This window comes from Myotis daubentonii, chromosome 4, assembly GCF_963259705.1.
Source record: "Myotis daubentonii chromosome 4, mMyoDau2.1, whole genome shotgun sequence".
NCBI lineage: Eukaryota > Metazoa > Chordata > Mammalia > Chiroptera > Vespertilionidae > Myotis > Myotis daubentonii.
This window is the reverse complement of record NC_081843.1, coordinates 10,311,009-10,327,258: the sequence shown is the minus strand read 5'-3', so window position 1 is coordinate 10,327,258 and position 16,250 is coordinate 10,311,009. Positions and strand designations below refer to the sequence as shown.

The following is a 16,250-nucleotide window of genomic DNA, read 5'->3' as shown; positions in this document are numbered from 1 at the left end:
GGATGTGATATGTTCCCATCGGCAGGAGACCCCAAAGCTCAGAGGGGAGACCACAGCCCGATTTTGGTGGCAGAGGTGGCAAGAGTGGACCTGCTCAGATGCCAGGCCCGGACCTTATGGTGCTAACGTTTGGCTAGGAGGCTGGGTTGGGATCCATGAGCACACCTCTGCCAGCAGGTTGATAGATAACGCCCTGAATTAAAACCGCTCCAATAGTATGTCCACACATCTGACAAAAAAAGGAAAAGAAAAAGAAAGGCCACTCCTCCCGCATCTCCATGCCAGAGAAGTCACACCGAGCACTGCCAGGGTTGGGAGGAGGGAAGGATCTGTCTCTTTATTTATGCCTTGGTTTTCTGGCGGTGTCCTTGCCAGCTGAGGGTGGAGGGATGTGTGATGGTTCCAGGACATTCTGGAGGCTTCAGGGGTGATGACTGGAAGTGATTAATGAGTGTGAAAGGAGCTCTGAGGCATGTTGTAGAGGCACAGAATGGGGGAGGGCATGAGGGGCCGAGAGCAGTACCAAAAGGGGTTGGGATCATCCTTCAGAGGTCAAACTGCTAGGCAGGGCTCCCTAGAAAAGAAAAAGAGGCTGTGACTCTTTATTTATTTATTTTTGAGGCTGTGACTCTAGATCCAAGGCCCATGTTTTTTTTATCCGCCCATTCTTCCCCTATCCATCCAACCCCTACCCCACCTATCTATCCATCTACCATTCCCCATCTATCATCTATCTACCCACCCACCATTCTGCTTCCATCCATCAATTCATTCACACATCTACCCAACATTCCCCATCCATCTTTCCACTCATCATCTGTCTGCCCATCCATCTATCCCTCATTCACCCACCCACCCATGTCTCTACCATCTAATCACTCGCCCCCACCCCCATTTAAACTTCTTGAAGGCAGGCACTCTATTTGGCTCCCATCTATACTCCAGCTCCTAGAGTAGTGCTGGCACACAGTGAGTGCTTATTAGAGTAGTGCTGGCACACAGTGGGTGCTTACTAAACTAATGAATTTATCTACCATTTATTTATTCGCACATTTACTTACCCTCCCCAATCTATTCATCCATTCCCCCACTCAATATTTTGACCACCTACAATGTCCTACAATTCAAGGGGCAATTCGAAGATCTGTAAGCTTCCATGTTCTTTCTTGAGCATAAGGAAAAGTCTCTTGGGACCACCAGGGGCCAGCAGGTGGATGAAGGGGTGTTATTTAGCTCGGGATGAAATCCCCAATGAAGTACCATTAGGAAAGGAAGGTAAACTACTATATGGGCAGGCAGGGCCCTCACAGGGCATTGTGTCCAAGGTCCCCATCTGACACACGGGGCAAGGGCAGCAACTTGCCGAGACTATCCAGTAAACAGCAAATTAGCTACTCGGGCCCCGGCTTTTATGCTACTTGAAGCTGCTTCCAACACCAATTGGGAGAGATCCAATGTCCTAAAGGCACTAGAGTCAGAGCCTGGAGGACAAGAAGAGGGGCTGGTTGTGAGCTGTATTTGCCTCTGCTCTCCGTCGTGAACCTTTGAAGTAGCAGCCTCTGTCAGAGACATGACTATTCCCATGGCCTGCTGGACCTGACACATATTGACACTCAATAAACATTTGGTGACTATCAGTTCCTTTCCTGCCTTCTTCATGAATCCCTCTCTCCCCCTCTGCCAATCTTTTTTTTTTTTTTAATGTTTTTATTACTTTCAGAGAGAGGGAGAGAAACATCAATAATGAGAGAATCATTGATCATCTGCCTCCTGCGCACCCACCACTGGGGACCGAGCCCACAACCCTGGCATGTGCCCTGACCGGGAATCGAACTGTGACCTCCAGGTTCATAGGTCAATGCTCACTCTGCCAATCTCTTAAGAGGAGAGGTTCCCCAAGCCTCCATCCGCAGCACCCTCTTCTTTCTTACGCTGTACACCACCCCCACCCTGCCCAGGGCAACTGCACACCCTTCAAACGCCACCTCCCTCCTATGTCAGACTGCTTCAATGAGATTGAAGCCATATTTCCAACTGTCCACAGGGTATTTCCACCTGGAGTTTCTGTGGGCACCTCAAACCCCATCTGTTCAAAGGCGGAAGGATGACGTCCGCGCTCCAAGAGGAACGAGAAGGCTGGCGTGACCGAGTGCAGTAGAGCAGGGTGCAGTTCTAGGCAATGAGGTTGGAGGGACAATGGGTGGGAGGAGAGAGATCATGTAGGGCCTTGTAAGCCGCTGGAGGACTTCGGCTTTTACTCCGAAATGGAAACTACTGTGGAGTTCCGAACAGAAGCACGACATCAGACTTAGATTACCCAAATCAGAAACCTGGCCGTCATCTGATTCCTGCATTTCGCCCCTGCTAATATTTCTAATCGATTACCAAACTCAATCTTCCTGGTCTTTATTTTTCTTCTTTTTTCAATTACAGTTGACATTCAGCATTATTTTATATTAGTTTCAGGTGTACAGCATAGTCACAGTTATATAGACAGTTATGTAAGTTACAAAGTGATCCCCCTGATAAGTACCCACCTGGCATCATACATACTTACTACAATATTATTGACTATATTCCCTATGCTGTGCTTTAGTTACATCCTTGTGACTATTTTGTAACTACCAATTTGTACTTCTTAATCCCTTCACCTTTTTCAACCAATCCCCCAAACCCCTCCCATCTGACAACCCTCAGTTTGTTCTCTGTAACTGTGAATCTGTTTCTGTTTTATTCATTCATTCAGTTTGTTCTTTAGGTTCCACATATAAGTGAAGTCATATGGTATTTGTCTTTCTCTGACTGAATTATTTCACTTAGCATAATACCCTCTAGTTCCATCCATGTTGCAAATGGTAAGATTTCATTCTTTTTTATGGCCAAGTAATATTCCATTGTATATATATATGTACTAATCATCTATTGACAGACATTTAGGTTGCTTCCATATAATGCTGCAGTGAACACAAGGATGCATCTATCTTTTCAAATTAGTGTTTTTGATTTCTTTATAGAAATACCCAGAAGTGCAATTGCTGGGTCATAACGTAGTTCTATTTTTAATTTTTTGAGGAACCTCCATACTGTTTTCCATAGTGACTACACCAATCTGTATTCCCACCATCAGTGCACAAGGGTTCCCTTTTCTCCACATCCTGGCCAACAGTTTGTTGATTTACTGATGGTAGCCATTCTGACAGGTGTGAGGTGATATCTCACTGTGGTTTAAATTTGCATTTCTCTGATGATTAGGGTGACTTCATGTGTACATTGGCCAACTGTATGTCCCATTCGGGTCTTCTGCTCATTTTTCAATTCGATTGTTTGGGTTTTTGGTGTTAAGTTGTATGAATTCTTTATACATTTTGGATATTAGCCCCTTATTGAATATATCCTTGGTGAATATCTTCTCCCAATAGATACGTCTGTCTTTTTGTTTTGTTGATAGTTTCCTTTGCTGTGTAAAAACTTTTAGTTTGCTGCAACCCCATTTGTTTATTTTTACTTGTTTCCCTTGCCTGAGGAGATATATCCAAATATATATATATATATATTACTCAGCACAATGTCAAGAGTTTGCTGCCTATGTTTTCTTCTAGGAGGTTTATGATTTCAGATCTTAATATTTAAGTCTTTAATCCATTTTGAGCTTATTCTTGTATTTGGTGTGAGAGTAGTCTGGTTTCATTTTTTTGCATGTATCTATCCAGTTTTCTTAGCACCATTTATTGAATAGCTTGTCACTACTCCATTGTACCATACAGACATGGGTTTATCTCTGGGCTGTTTCAGTAATCTAGATGTCTGTTTTTTTGCCAGTACCATGCTGTTTTGATTACTATAGCATTGTAGTATAGTTTGATATCAGGTAGCATGATATCTTCAATTTTGTTCTTCTTTCTCAAGATTGCTGTGGCTATTCAGAGTCCTTTTTGGCTCCATTTAAATTTTAGGATTATTTCTTCTAGTTCTGTGAAAAATGCCATTGGTATTTTGATAGGGATTGTATTAAAAACAGATTGCTTTGGGTTGGTCTTTATTTCTTACATCTGCCCTTGCTTTCATCTCTACTATCACTGTGACACTTCGGGACCTAGTCATCTTTAGCTTAGTCTCTTGGAGTAATTTCTAACTGGCCTCCCTGCCTCTGGTCTCTCCCCTTTCCAATTCACTCTCCCATGGACCACCAGAATGACTAATCTAAAATTCCAACTGCTCTTGCTCAAATCTCTTCAATGACTCCTCGGCTAGGAAAACATCTATGGATCTTGCTCAGGCCAGTGTTCTCAGTGGTTAGAGCACTGGCCCACACACCGAAGGGTTACAGATGCAATTCCTGGTCAAGGGCAGGTACCTGGGTGGCAGGTTCAATCCTCGGTCCCTGGTTGTGGTGTATGTGGGAGACAACCAATCGATGTGTCTCTCTCATTTAGACGTATCTCCCCCCCCCACACACACACACTTCCATTCGCTCTAATAATCAATGGAAAAAATATCCTTGGGTGAGGATTAACAAACAAACAAACACATAAATAAATAAATAAATAAATAAATAAATAAATAAAGAAAGAAAGAAAGAAAGAAAGAAAGAAAGAAAGATCTTAATAAAGCACACATAAGGATCTTAGTAAGTTCTCTTGATTAGTCCCTGGCTACCTTGCCTGGATACTCCCAACAGTTTAACTACTCTAGTCTCACCTCTCCCCTGCCCTAGGAAGACACACACACATATACTCACACTCAGTCTACTGAGACTCACCTTTGTGCCTTAGCTCACACAAGCCCGACACTTGTTATAACCCCTGCCTACTAACATGTTCTCCCCTGGATAATTCTGTCGTGTCACCTCTTCCAGGAAGCCCCATGATTCCTTTTGTTTCTGTCCCAACTGATCAGGGATAAGTGCTCTTCTTGCTGTTTCCATTTCTGTTACGGGAACTCACCCATATTACATTGTAATTGGCCATACACTTGACTGGCCCCACGCTAAACTGTGACCTCTACAAGAGCAAGGACCGTATCATTCTTTTCTGTGTCCCAAGTTCCTAAATATTTGGTTACTACCGAATGACCTTGTCCTCTGGGGACCCTGCACATACCTTGTCAGGACGGGAGGGCAGAAGGTGTGCCTTGGTGCAGGCATGGTTCCTGTCAGAGCTGGGGATGGTGGAAGGGAAGGGAGAGGGATGAGAACTCTGAATTCCAGGGTCGCGCAGAAGAGAACAGGACTGCCGGGTTTAAAAGTCCCCCTACCCAGATGGGACGTTGTCAAACCCGCGCTCTCTCCCCTTACAGGCTCATCTTCCTCCCGGGACAACGGGCGTCTCCCTGGAAGCCTCACTCACCAAGTGTCGGTGCCTTGGGTCTTGGTGAAGAACTCTGGAAGCAGAGGCCCCAGTCAGAGAAAGGACTACCCCTCAGCACATGGCCGCCACCAGATGGGCTGGGGAGGAGGCTGCGGGGGTTCCTAGCTAGCAGTGAGGAGTGGGTCCTGGTTAGTGGGGGGCGTCTGGCTGTGAGATGGGGGAGACAGGGGAGATGGGCAGATTCCTGGAGAAGTCAGCTGTGGTTGGGAAGGAGTCAGGAGCTGGAACTAGAGTTATCAGAGTCCCTGGACACAGTGGTCGCGACACGGGGGAATCACCGTGTTTGTATATCTGCGTCTCTTGGTCTTGCGTCTGTTTTTCCTTGCTGGGCACAGAGTTCACGCGGTAGCCAGCAACAAACAAGGCCTCATCGGTGAGTTCTGTGCTGATCTGGGCCAGGAACTCCTCAGAACGGGATAGTGAAGGCTTCTGGCGAAGGGAAAGTCAGAGGGCTCAGCCTGGGAGTTCCTGCAGACTGGGGGCCCTGCGTCTAAGGAGTTGAAGGGCTGGGCCCTGAGATGTGGCCCAGCAGGCCCTGTGAGTGGGGGGCCGTCTCTGGGGCCCCAGGGCCTCGTGCTGGGGGTAGAGTCTCTTAGGGGGAGTCTGGGTGCCCGGGCCAGACTCTACTTGGGCTCGCCCCCACCTCTAGAGCCCCCTCCAATGCTCACCGAACCTCCATTCAAGGACGCTGCAGCCTGGGACAGCCCGTTCCCCTTCCTCTCCTTACTCCTGGTGGGACTGGCTTCCATCCCCCTGGGGACAGTGGGAATCTGCGCTGAGAAACCGGCCCACTTCCTCCACACCCTTCCCGCTCCATTCATCCCCCAGGCCCAGGCTTAACGCAGGCCTTTAGATAAAAAACCGTCCTGCCTCCGTAGTTCTCTAGGGAGGAAGGGGGAAGTAAACAAATAAAATAAAAACCGTCGCCTTAAATCCCCCCCCCCCTGGGTGGGAAGTTCCACGGTAACCCCCTCCCGCCGGTCCGGTCGCCGGGGCCTCTTTCCTTCCCACCCACAGCCCGTCCCAAACAAGGCCGCCCCGACCTGGCAGACGGGCTGAGTCTTGGGCTACCGGGCAGGAGGGAGGCGGGGGGGTTCGGGCCCGGTGACAGGCCGCGGGGACGGGAAGGTGGAGCGGGGAGGAAGGCCGAGGTAGGAGAGAGGGGACCCGGCGGCGACGCCGCTGCCCGTTCCTATAAAACCCTTGGTGTTTGCGGGGTTCCGCGGCCCCGTTGCCAGGAGATGAGGGATTCCAGAACCAAAGGCCGGGAGGGGCGGGGGCAGCATTTTCCCGGCGAGTGGCACGCGCTGCTCCGGCTTCTCCTCCGCCCGCCGCAGGTCCCAGCTGCGGGGCGGTGCGCTTCGGGCGGAGCCTGCGACCTAACCCTCCCACCACTAGGGGCACGCGCGCGGCAGCCCCGCCCGGCCGCCCTCCAGCCTCTCTAGCCGCCGCCCGCCGCCCGAGCCCGCGAGCGCCCGGGGGGCCGGGAGAGGGGCGGGGAGAGGACGCCGCGGACTGTACTACATCACCTCGCCTCCGGGGACGCGGGGACGCGGGAGGACGGAGTTTCCCCTCCTCGTCTTTGTCTCCAGGGAGTCACACCCGCCTCCGAAAGCAAAGTACGGATATTCATCGAGGCCTCTCCCCTCCGGACCTCCCCTTCTCCGTCCCTTCCTCCCCCCCCCCCGTGCCTTGGTACGAGCCGATGGAAAGGGGCGGAGGGAGGAAAAGGAAAAGGAAGCGGGCAGGTCTTAAAGGGGCCCTGCCATTTTTTAAGGCCTCCGTTTCCTTTCTCCAATTTTGGAAGTACGCGCGCAGAAGAGTAGATTCTCGGAAGCTGAGCACCACTGGAGCAGGAGGGACCGCAGCTGGAGACTGCGGGGCGGGCGGAGGCGGGGGTCCGCCCATCGGAAGGGCGGGGTGTGCGCGCCCCCTGCGCCCGGCTCACAGCTGGGGCGGCCCGGGCTCCCGCGGGCTGTGAGCTTTCACATCTGGGCGCGGGCAGCGGGGTGTGGCGCGCGGTGGGCGCCGCCGGTGCGCCGGGCAGGAGGGTGAGGCCGCGCGGCGGGGCTGAGATCCTCTCTGGGTGAACAGCTGGCACCCCCGGATCGGCCCGGGGCGGCAAGGGGGCCGCCGCGATGCCAAGCGAAAATATCTTCCTGTTTGTGCCTAACCTAATTGGTGAGTGCTGCCCACGGCGCCGGGCCGGAGCGCAGGGAGAGGGGCCTTGGGCAGCCCTCCTGATCCCGCCCCATCCGTCTCCCCCGTCCCATCCCAAGGTTATGCCCGGATCGTCTTCGCCATCATTTCTTTCTACTTCATGCCCTGCTGCCCCCTCACGGCCTCCTCCTTCTACCTGCTGAGCGGACTCCTGGACGCTTTCGATGGATACGCTGCGCGAATCCTTAATCAAGGTGACAGACAACTCCTCCCAGCCAACCTTGAGGCACAACAACCCGCTGCTCCCTTTTCCTGCCTCCTGGGGACCGGAGGGTGGGCAGGTGCCCTGGGATCCAAGGACGCTGTCATTCTCATCTCTGTCGAGCAGAACTGCGTGGCCTGGTTTTGCAGAAGGGGTTTAAGCGAGCTGAGGGGGAGAACCCACTGCTAGGGAGGGGGTGTCATAGCAAGACTGGATGGGCAGTGAAGTGCTGGAGGTCTTTGAGTCCATGTCCTCCAACAGGTGTGTCCTGGATGCTACTGTGCCTGGCACAGCGATCACGGTTCCCGAGGCCTGCTAGAGGGCGGGTGCAGGGGCAAGGGAGGTGGCAAATGGAGTGCTGAGTCTCTGCCCCAGGCCCACCCCCAAGACTTCCCCTACGACTTCCAGTCTCCTTGTCTTGACACCTGGACCCTTGGTTCTGGGATTGATGCGTTACCTGTAAACTTGCTTTTTCACCCCCACCCTGCCCCCCACCTCCACTCTCTCTCCACACTCCCATGCCTCCTCATTTCATGTCATGGTGGACTTTGCCCGTTGACCTCGCAGCCCGTGGGGCAGCCTGCTTTCCTCCCCAGGCAGTGGATGGTGGACAATCTTCATCTTTTAGACTTTGCATCAGAGCGATGCACACCTATGGCCCCTGTTGTAGATCCGCTGCCCCCGAAACAGTTTCCTCCCAACTCACTGCCCCGTTTTTCAGGGACCCGGTTTGGGGCCATGCTGGACATGCTGACCGACCGCTGCGCCACCATGTGCCTGCTGGTCAACCTGGCCCTGCTCTACCCTCGTGCCACCCTGCTCTTCCAGCTCAGCATGAGCCTGGATGTGGCCAGCCACTGGCTGCACCTCCACAGGTCTGCAGCTCTGGGGGTGCTGGCCTGCTGAAGGGAGGGGTGAGCCGGCCAGGGAGGGTGTCTGGGATGGCTTCAGGCTTCTGAGAGGTCTCCTTTTCAGCTTGCTTTGAACAACCATGGCAGGTCCTCTCTGGGTGAACTTCAGTATTGTCTACAGTTGGATTAAGCAATCCCTAAAACGCTTCTGACTGGATAGTCAAGGCTTCCAAATAGCTAACAGCTCCTAGGAACGGGAACGGGGGCTTTTGAATGCTGACTCTGTCCCCAACTAGTAATTGTGTGGCTTTGGGCCAAACTGGTGCTCAGCGGGGCTCCAGGGCCTCCTGGGTACAGCAGAGGCAATCCCTGTACCCTCCTGGTGGAGGCTGTGAAGAGGCTTAGGTGGGTGTTGGCGATAATGAACGCTCATGGAGTCCTCTGCTTTCTCCCCAAGTTCTGTGGTCCGGGGCAGTGAAAGTCACAAGATGATCGACCTGTCGGGAAACCGAGTGCTTCGTATCTACTACACCTCCCGAGTGAGCATTTCCTCCCCCTCACTTACTCAAACCCTGGGCGGGGCCCTGGTCCCAGGGGAGGAGAGCCCTACACGCTGAGGTGTTGAGGTGTGGGGGTGGGGAGGGCCTGGGAATCCTTCGGGCAGTAGGTGGTTTTTGAAGAGAGAAGTAATATCTTGCAGTTACTCTTTATTCCTCCCTGCCATCCACTCCCTTACTTCCCCAGTACACTCCCAGCTCCCCATCCTCTCAGAGATTGGCCCCCGCTCCTGTGTGTGTTGAGGGTGGGGGAGGTTTGCACACTGCCCCGCCCTCTTGTTTAAGCAGCCCTTTTGCTGTTTGTGCAGCCTGCTCTGTTTACCCTGTGTGCTGGAAATGAACTCTTCTACTGCCTCCTCTACCTGTTCAGTTTCTCCGAGGGACCTTTAGGTAGGAGATGAGGGGCAGGGCTGGAGAGTGGGAGGTTCTGGCCTGCCCAGGGAGATGTGGGTCCTCCCCCTCGCCCGCGTCCCGTGTTCTCAGCATTGCCCTGCTCCCTTCCCACAGTTGGCTCTGTGGGTCTTTTCCGACTGGGACTGTGGATCACCGCCCCTGTCGCCTTGCTGAAGTCCCTCATCAGCGTCATCCACCTGATCACCGCCGCCCGCAACATGGCTGCCCTGGATGCGGCCGACCGCGCCAAGAAGAAGTGACCTCGGAATTCAGCCCCTGCGGCCCCCCTGCCCTGGGAGTCTCCTGTGTCACGGGCTCCCCTCTTCCTCCGAGGAGGTCCAGGCTCTTGTCTTCCTAATGTGTTCAACCCGCTGGAAGTGGGTCAGGCCAGTCCCACCCCTGGGCTCCAAATCAGGAAGGAGGCTCAGGAGACCCCGCCCACACAGGCAGTGCTTCCCGGGCACCAAGAGGCTGATCTGAGGGCTGGGCATCGTCACCCCTGCTGGCTTAGCCTGGGGTCTGGCTTGGCCCGAGACTGGAGGGACACTTGTGTGAGGGAGATGGGGTCAGGGCGGGGTACCCAAACTCTGCCACCGGCCAGAGGAAGCCTGCAGGTCCTGTGCTGGGCACAAGGAGCCGTCTGGATCCTTCCCCATTGCAGCGTCCTCTGTCCCGTCGGCCCCAGCTCTGAGAGCTTGGATAATAAAGGGGCTTCACTGTCCTGGACCTGCTTCCCTGTGAAATACTCTGGGACTGGGGCCTGGGTGAGGAGCTTGGAGAAGAAGGAAGGTCCCTGGGGCTGCTTCTCCCTCCGTGTGGGCTGGCTAGGAGGTCCTTCTCCTTCCTCTCATTCCACAGAGACCTCCCTGCCGCCCAAGGTCAGGCCATGTCCCCTTGCCCACCTGCTTCATTTCCTCTCCGACACTGTCACGAGCTGTCTGCATTTATTTCTGTCCCTGGTGTTTTCTAGCCCCTAGAATGTAAACTCCACAAGGGCACGGACTTTTCTGCTCCTTCTCTATCCCCCCATGAAGATTAACCTGAACCGGGCCTATTGTAGCGGCTTAATAAATATTCACAAGGACCAGTTGGTTTCTCAGTGAAGTCTTTAGACCACCTGTGGGGTATTTTTTTCCCCCTTTTAATTCAGCTTCTAGAACATTGAACCAGAGTTGGAGTCTCTAGGGATGGGCCCAGAAGTCTGCAATTTTAATAACCTCCAGGTGATCAGTTCTTCCCGAGAAGGTCGAGAATCACTGTTCCTTCTTAAGCGTTTTTGGGGCACCTACTGGATGGCAGGCATTGTTCTGGGCATCTGTTCCGAGCAGCCATCTCTGCCCTCTGAGCTTTCTCTGCTGTCTGGCACTGGCTTTTTGTGTGTGTTTTTTTAACTATATTGAGCTTACCATATGCCGGGGTTGTTTGCAGCTGTTACTCATTTTATTCTTATACTAGCGTAGTCAGGGGGCCCACGTGTCCAGAGAGCTGAAACTCAGCAGGTGTGTGCTTAGCGGAGGTCACAGGCCAGCGGGGGACCTGGTCATGCGGTTAGGGAGGTGTTTGTTGGGGGATAGGAGTAGGCAGTGCTGTAAGGTAGGTGCTGGTGAAGGGTGTGGGCAATTTGGAAGCTGGTCGGGTCTGGAGACAGAAGAACGCAGAGGGCTGGTTTTCAGCTGAGGACAGAGGCCAGAGAGCTAGTTTCGGAAATGGAACCTGATGAGATCATGTTGCTGAAATGTGCTGGGGGTTGGGGGTGGAGAACTAGTGAGAGATTGAGGGGAGCCATCAGGCGGCCTGAGAAGCTCAGTAGGGCATTTGGACTATCCTAGGGCCACATGGAGCCATTGAAGGGATCTTTCAAAATAATAGGCAAAATATTACCAGGGGAAAAAATTAGGTTGCAGACTAAAAAAAAAAAAGAATGATGAGTCCTGGCTGGTGTGTCTCAGTTGATTGGGCATCTCCCTGTGCACCATCAAAAGGTTGCTGGTACCCTGACCAGTTTGGCTCAGTGGATAGAGCGTCGGCCTATGGACTGAAGAGTCCCAGGTTCGATTCCGGTCAAAGGCATGTACCTTGGTTGTGGGCACATCCCCAGTAGAGGGTGTGCAGGAGGCAGCTGATCGATGTTTCTCTCTCATCAATGTTTCTTAACTCTCTATCCCTCTCCTTTCCTCTCTGTAAAAAATCAATAAAATATATTAAAAAAAAAAAAAAAAAAGGTTGCTGGTTTGCCCTAGATGGTTTGGCTCAGTGGATAGAGCGTCGGCCTGCGGACTGAGGGTCCCAGGTTCAATTCCGGTCAAGGGCACATGCCAGGGTTGTGGGCTCGATCCCCAGTAGGGGGTGTGCAGGAGGCAGCTGGTCAATGATTCTCATCATTGATGTTTCTATCTCTTTCTCCCTCTTCCTCTCTGAAATCAATAAAAAATAAAAATAAAAAGGTTGCTGGTTTGATTCCTGATTAGGACACATGCCCGGATCATGGGCTCGATCCCCGGTAGGGGGCATGCTCTCACATGGATGTTTCTCTTTCCCCCTTGCCATGTCCCTCTCTCTCAAAATCAACTTTTCAAAGGGTGATGAAGGCAACTGGCACCGTAAGTGCTCACTTCTCCCCAGAGGCGACCACTGCCACTCATTGCTATGTACCTGTCTAAACTCACCCTTACACATATGTCTTAAAATATTTTATATATGCTGTTCTGCTAACAAGCTACCCCTGCTCCAGGTGCTTTTGACTTGTATTATTCTACTTGAACTGATGCCTACACTGTAGTGTGTACTAAGCCATACAACAAGCCTTTTCCAAAAAGGAAAGAGGTCCTGAGGAGGCCAGCCTGGCTGGCTTGGCTGCGGAGCCTTCACATCCGCCGCACACAGCAGTCCAACGAGTGGTCTTCTTAATGGTGGCGTAGAAGCCATCACTTGTTTAACCAGGTCGCGCCGTCGTGAGCAACGCTGCAGTAAGTCGCCTGGACTCTCCGGGGGGCACTTGTCGGAGTGTTAGCACGGCGACAGGGACACATTTATACTCGAGGAAGACAGTCACAAGCTGAGCGGCCCCTTCAGCTCCGCAGGTGTCCTCCTACCTGGCCTGGCCCAGTCAGTCAAGGAGTGAGAAGACCTTCATCCTTCCTGCGTCAACCCCTCCAGCCAATGAGCACTCGAGCCCTCTGTCCCTGGATGGCCCTGGCTCTTGGGCCCTAACCTTTTTTAGTAACGTCAGGAGTCTGTCTACGGAAATCCAGCTACTGACCTGAAAAAGACGAGGGAGCGTTGGGCAAGAGGGTGAGCATCTCCCACGCAAACAGAATATGGGCCAAGGCCTGAGGACAGCGTGGTGCCTTTGGTCCCATATCCAGCGACCGGACACGCTCAGGAGGACCCTGCCGAGGAGGAGCCTGTGTGTGCAGCCTCGGGCCAGGTGGCCCTGGCACCTCCCGGCGCCGGGGTAGTCCCGGCTGAATTGGAGTCGCCTGGGGAATGTGGTGGAGCCACATCATACTAGCATATTGCTAAGGTCTGAACGTGTGCTTGCAACACTCACGCATGGAAACCCAGCGCCCTGCGTGACGGTGTTTGGAGGTGGGGCCTTTAGGACATGACTAGGTCACAAGCCCTCATGGACGGGTTTAGCGCCCCTGATAAAAGAGACCCGAGGACGCAGCTAGAAGGCGCTGGCTGTGAATAGGAAGAGGGGCCTCGCCAGAACTTGACCTGCTGGTGCCTTAATCCTGGACTTGCAGCCTTCACAACGGGGAGAAATACATTTCTGTAGCGTATGCGCCACCCAGTCTGTGGTACTTGGTGACAGCAGCCCGGATGGGTTAGGATAAGTGCAGCAGTCACTTCCTGGATGCAGCTGCACGCTTTTAGCCTGAATGAAGAACCACCGTGCCTCACCCACCACTCACTGGGCTCTGCCTCTGAGAGGTTCCCTCAGGGGGTCTTGAGTCTCCTCCTGCCTCTCATACTGTGATGGGTAAAGGGCCTGAACTGCTGCATTGACCTCAAGATGTACAGTGGCTCAAACACAGTAGTTTATTTTTAACGTACGTTGAGCCCCTATCAGGTGCTCCTAATTGTGAAACGGCTCTCCAGACACAGAGATGTGGGGACTCTGCTGGCCACCTGCGGTTCCATTCAGCTTGCTGCCATGGGCAGAGGGGGGTGCGCCTGGAGGGTGCACAGGCTGCTTGCTGGGAAGGCAGGGAATGGGCACATAGCACTTCCACGAGCTACAAACTCAGTCACGGGCCACGGCTGCGTGCAAGGGACGCTGGGAGATAGAAAGGAGCTGTGTGCTTCGGAAGAAGAGAAAGAGGACTTGGTAAACCACACCTTGCCGCGCTGAATGTGATCTTGCTCTTTAAAGACAGGATTTGCGTTTTCAAGGGGCCCTTTCACAATTCCATTGCTCCATCTGGTATTCAACCCAGAAAAGCCCTGTGCTCCGCTGCTGGAGGAAAACAGGCTGTGCTGTTCTGTGTTTGATGGGCTGTTTAGGGGACCTTCAAGGATAAATTTGGTACCAGGGACTGACTTAGAATCTGGCTCCAGCCCTGACCGGTTTGGCTCAGTGGATAGAGCATCGGCCTGCGGACTGAAAGGTCCCAGGTTCGATTCCGGTCAAGGGCACGTACCTGGGTTGCAGGCACATCCCCAGTAGGGAGTGTGCAGGAGGCGGCTGATTGATGTTTCTCTCTTGTCGATGTTTCTAACTCTCTATCTCTCTTCCTTCCTCTCTGTAAAAAATCAATAAAATATATTAAAAAAAAAAAAAGTCTTTGGCTCCAGTGTGAGCTGTAACTCCACTGCATTTCCATCAAGGCCCGTTTTCCTGTCACTGAGGCAGATCCTGTCTGCTTCATACCATCCATGCTGAGCCCACCCTCAGGCACACAGCTTAAAGACCAGCTTCCTCTCCTGCCTTGTAGTATCTCATAGCTCGGTGAGCTGCGTGTATAGGGTGCCCCAAAATTCACGCAAGATTTGCAATTCGATTCAATTGCAAATCTTGTGTGAATTTTGGGACACCCTATTGTAGTCAGGATAAGCTAGATTGTACCGCCGTATTAACCCCACCCCGCAAGTCTCAGTGATGTAATACAACAAATATTATTTCTTGCTCCTGCCGCATGTTTACTGTGGGTGAGCTGCGCCTCTCCTTCTTGCCATTTTTCTCTCTGAGACCCAGGCTGATGGAGCAGCCTCTACATGGGATATTGCTGGTCACCACAGAAAAGGGAAAAGAAGATGATGATGTCACTCCCCCTTGAGTTTCATTGGCCAGAGCAAGTCATGTGGTCAAGCCTGATGGCCATTAGAGATTCACGTGGAGACATCAAGGAAGTCATCAATGGAAATCAGCCCAGACCTCAGGGTGAGACCTGAGATGACGAGATGGTTTTGGAGTCAGTGGCTGAGAAAGAGGCTGAGTCAGGGAGCAGAGTCCAGGGTGACTCATGATCTGGACTGAGCAGAGGAAGTGGAGCCGCCCACGGCACCTGGGGAGCGGCCAGTGAGGTGGCAAAGGTGGAGTAGGCGGCATCACGGGAGCCGGGTGGGAGAGGGGTGGACGCGGAGAACCTAACACTGGGGCTGGCGGCAGGGACTTCATAGGCAATGCTGATTTGAGCTGTTTCCCTGTGGCATGGGGCGGAGACAAGAGCTAACTGGAGTGGCTTGAGGGATAATGGGAGTGAGGACTGGAAACAGGAATTTGGCTGTGAAGGGAACATGAAGGCGGTGGCAGCTGGAAGGAATGTGGGGCCAGGGGAGAGTTCACTTTGGTTCTACAAGGAAGAGAGCGGAGCGTGTTTGGCTGGTGACGACGATCCAGGGGAGAACTGGTGGCGGAGAAGGTGATGGATGCAGGAGCGCACTCAGGACTTGAGATCGGTGGGACCTAGAGCCCAGGGGAGGCGCTGCGTGCCTTGGGAATAGGAGGGAGAGCGGAGATTTGCTGGGGAGGGGCCGGCCTTCCTGCCCAAGTTACCTGTATTTTCCCAAAGAGGTGAGAGAAAGTGGGCAGGGGTGTGGGGGAGGTAGAGAGGAGAGGGGCTGTGAAGAGGTGTCCTGAAGGGGATCTAGCACAAGCTCAAGACGTGTATTCAGAGGGCGGGCATTAGGTCTCCTCGAGATTTGTTGTCATGACTTTAACATGAGATGCGTCAGTGTGTGAGGATGTGGGTGTTCCCCTTCCAGCAACACACAGCTGGTCAGCGTGGGGTGGGGCTTTCCCACTGGGAGGGGAGAGGTGAGGGGTTAAGGGAGGTTTTGAGTGAATGACATGGACAGGGGTCAAGGTCACCGAAGCCTTGAGTTGGAGGACTGGGTGCTGGAAGGTGAGGGTGAAGCGGCAGGCGTGGAGGGTTCAGAGGTAGAGATGGCCATGGGAGCCGGTGGCTGCGATGGGGAGGAGGAATGCCCCCACCATGGCCTTGCCTGCTCTTGCTCACCCGAGGCCCCTGGCAGTGAACAGTGCTGGCATCCTTACCACGGCCAGACACCAGGCGAAGAGCTTTAAATTCATCACCCGCTCAAGGGAAGTAGAGGAGAGTTGGGAGGAAGCAGAGGCGAAGGGGCTGAGCCAGCTCCACCAAGTGCTGAGGGCTAAACAGAGCCACTGGCCACACAAATGCAACTCAACTTGGAA

At 53.1% G+C, this 16,250-nt stretch overlaps 2 protein-coding genes across 6 annotated transcripts; one reads left to right on the top strand and one right to left on the bottom strand.

Moving 5' to 3' along the window:
* Positions 1 to 311: 311 nt before the first annotated feature.
* Positions 312 to 7,023, bottom strand: LOC132232766 (putative protein T-ENOL). Of its 4 annotated transcripts, XM_059692326.1 has the most exons (7): positions 6,896 to 7,023; positions 6,035 to 6,119; positions 5,645 to 5,795; positions 5,346 to 5,379; positions 5,100 to 5,157; positions 524 to 574; positions 312 to 434 (listed from the first exon to the last, which is right to left on the bottom strand). In XM_059692326.1, the coding sequence occupies exons 1-6, from the start codon at positions 6,997 to 6,999 to the stop codon at positions 539 to 541; spliced, it is 468 nt and encodes a 155-aa protein (XP_059548309.1). In that variant the 5' UTR covers positions 7,000 to 7,023; the 3' UTR covers positions 312 to 434; positions 524 to 538. The 4 variants fall into 4 exon arrangements, 3 of the variants coding, with proteins under 3 accessions (XP_059548309.1, XP_059548307.1, XP_059548310.1); XM_059692324.1 differs by having other exon boundaries at positions 312 to 574; XR_009452474.1 differs by lacking the exon at positions 6,896 to 7,023 and having other exon boundaries at positions 312 to 574; positions 5,645 to 5,879; positions 6,035 to 6,734.
* Positions 6,854 to 10,673, top strand: CDIPT (CDP-diacylglycerol--inositol 3-phosphatidyltransferase). 2 transcript variants are annotated; one of them, XM_059692329.1, is made up of 6 exons: positions 6,854 to 6,985; positions 7,646 to 7,780; positions 8,510 to 8,663; positions 9,097 to 9,178; positions 9,505 to 9,586; positions 9,704 to 10,673. In XM_059692329.1, exons 2-6 carry the CDS (start codon positions 7,687 to 7,689, stop codon positions 9,847 to 9,849), a joined length of 558 nt encoding a protein of 185 aa, XP_059548312.1. In that variant the 5' UTR covers positions 6,854 to 6,985; positions 7,646 to 7,686; the 3' UTR covers positions 9,850 to 10,673. The 2 variants fall into 2 exon arrangements, with proteins under 2 accessions (XP_059548312.1, XP_059548311.1); XM_059692328.1 differs by lacking the exon at positions 6,854 to 6,985 and adding an exon at positions 7,184 to 7,547.
* The last annotated feature ends 5,577 nt before the right edge of the window (positions 10,674 to 16,250 follow it).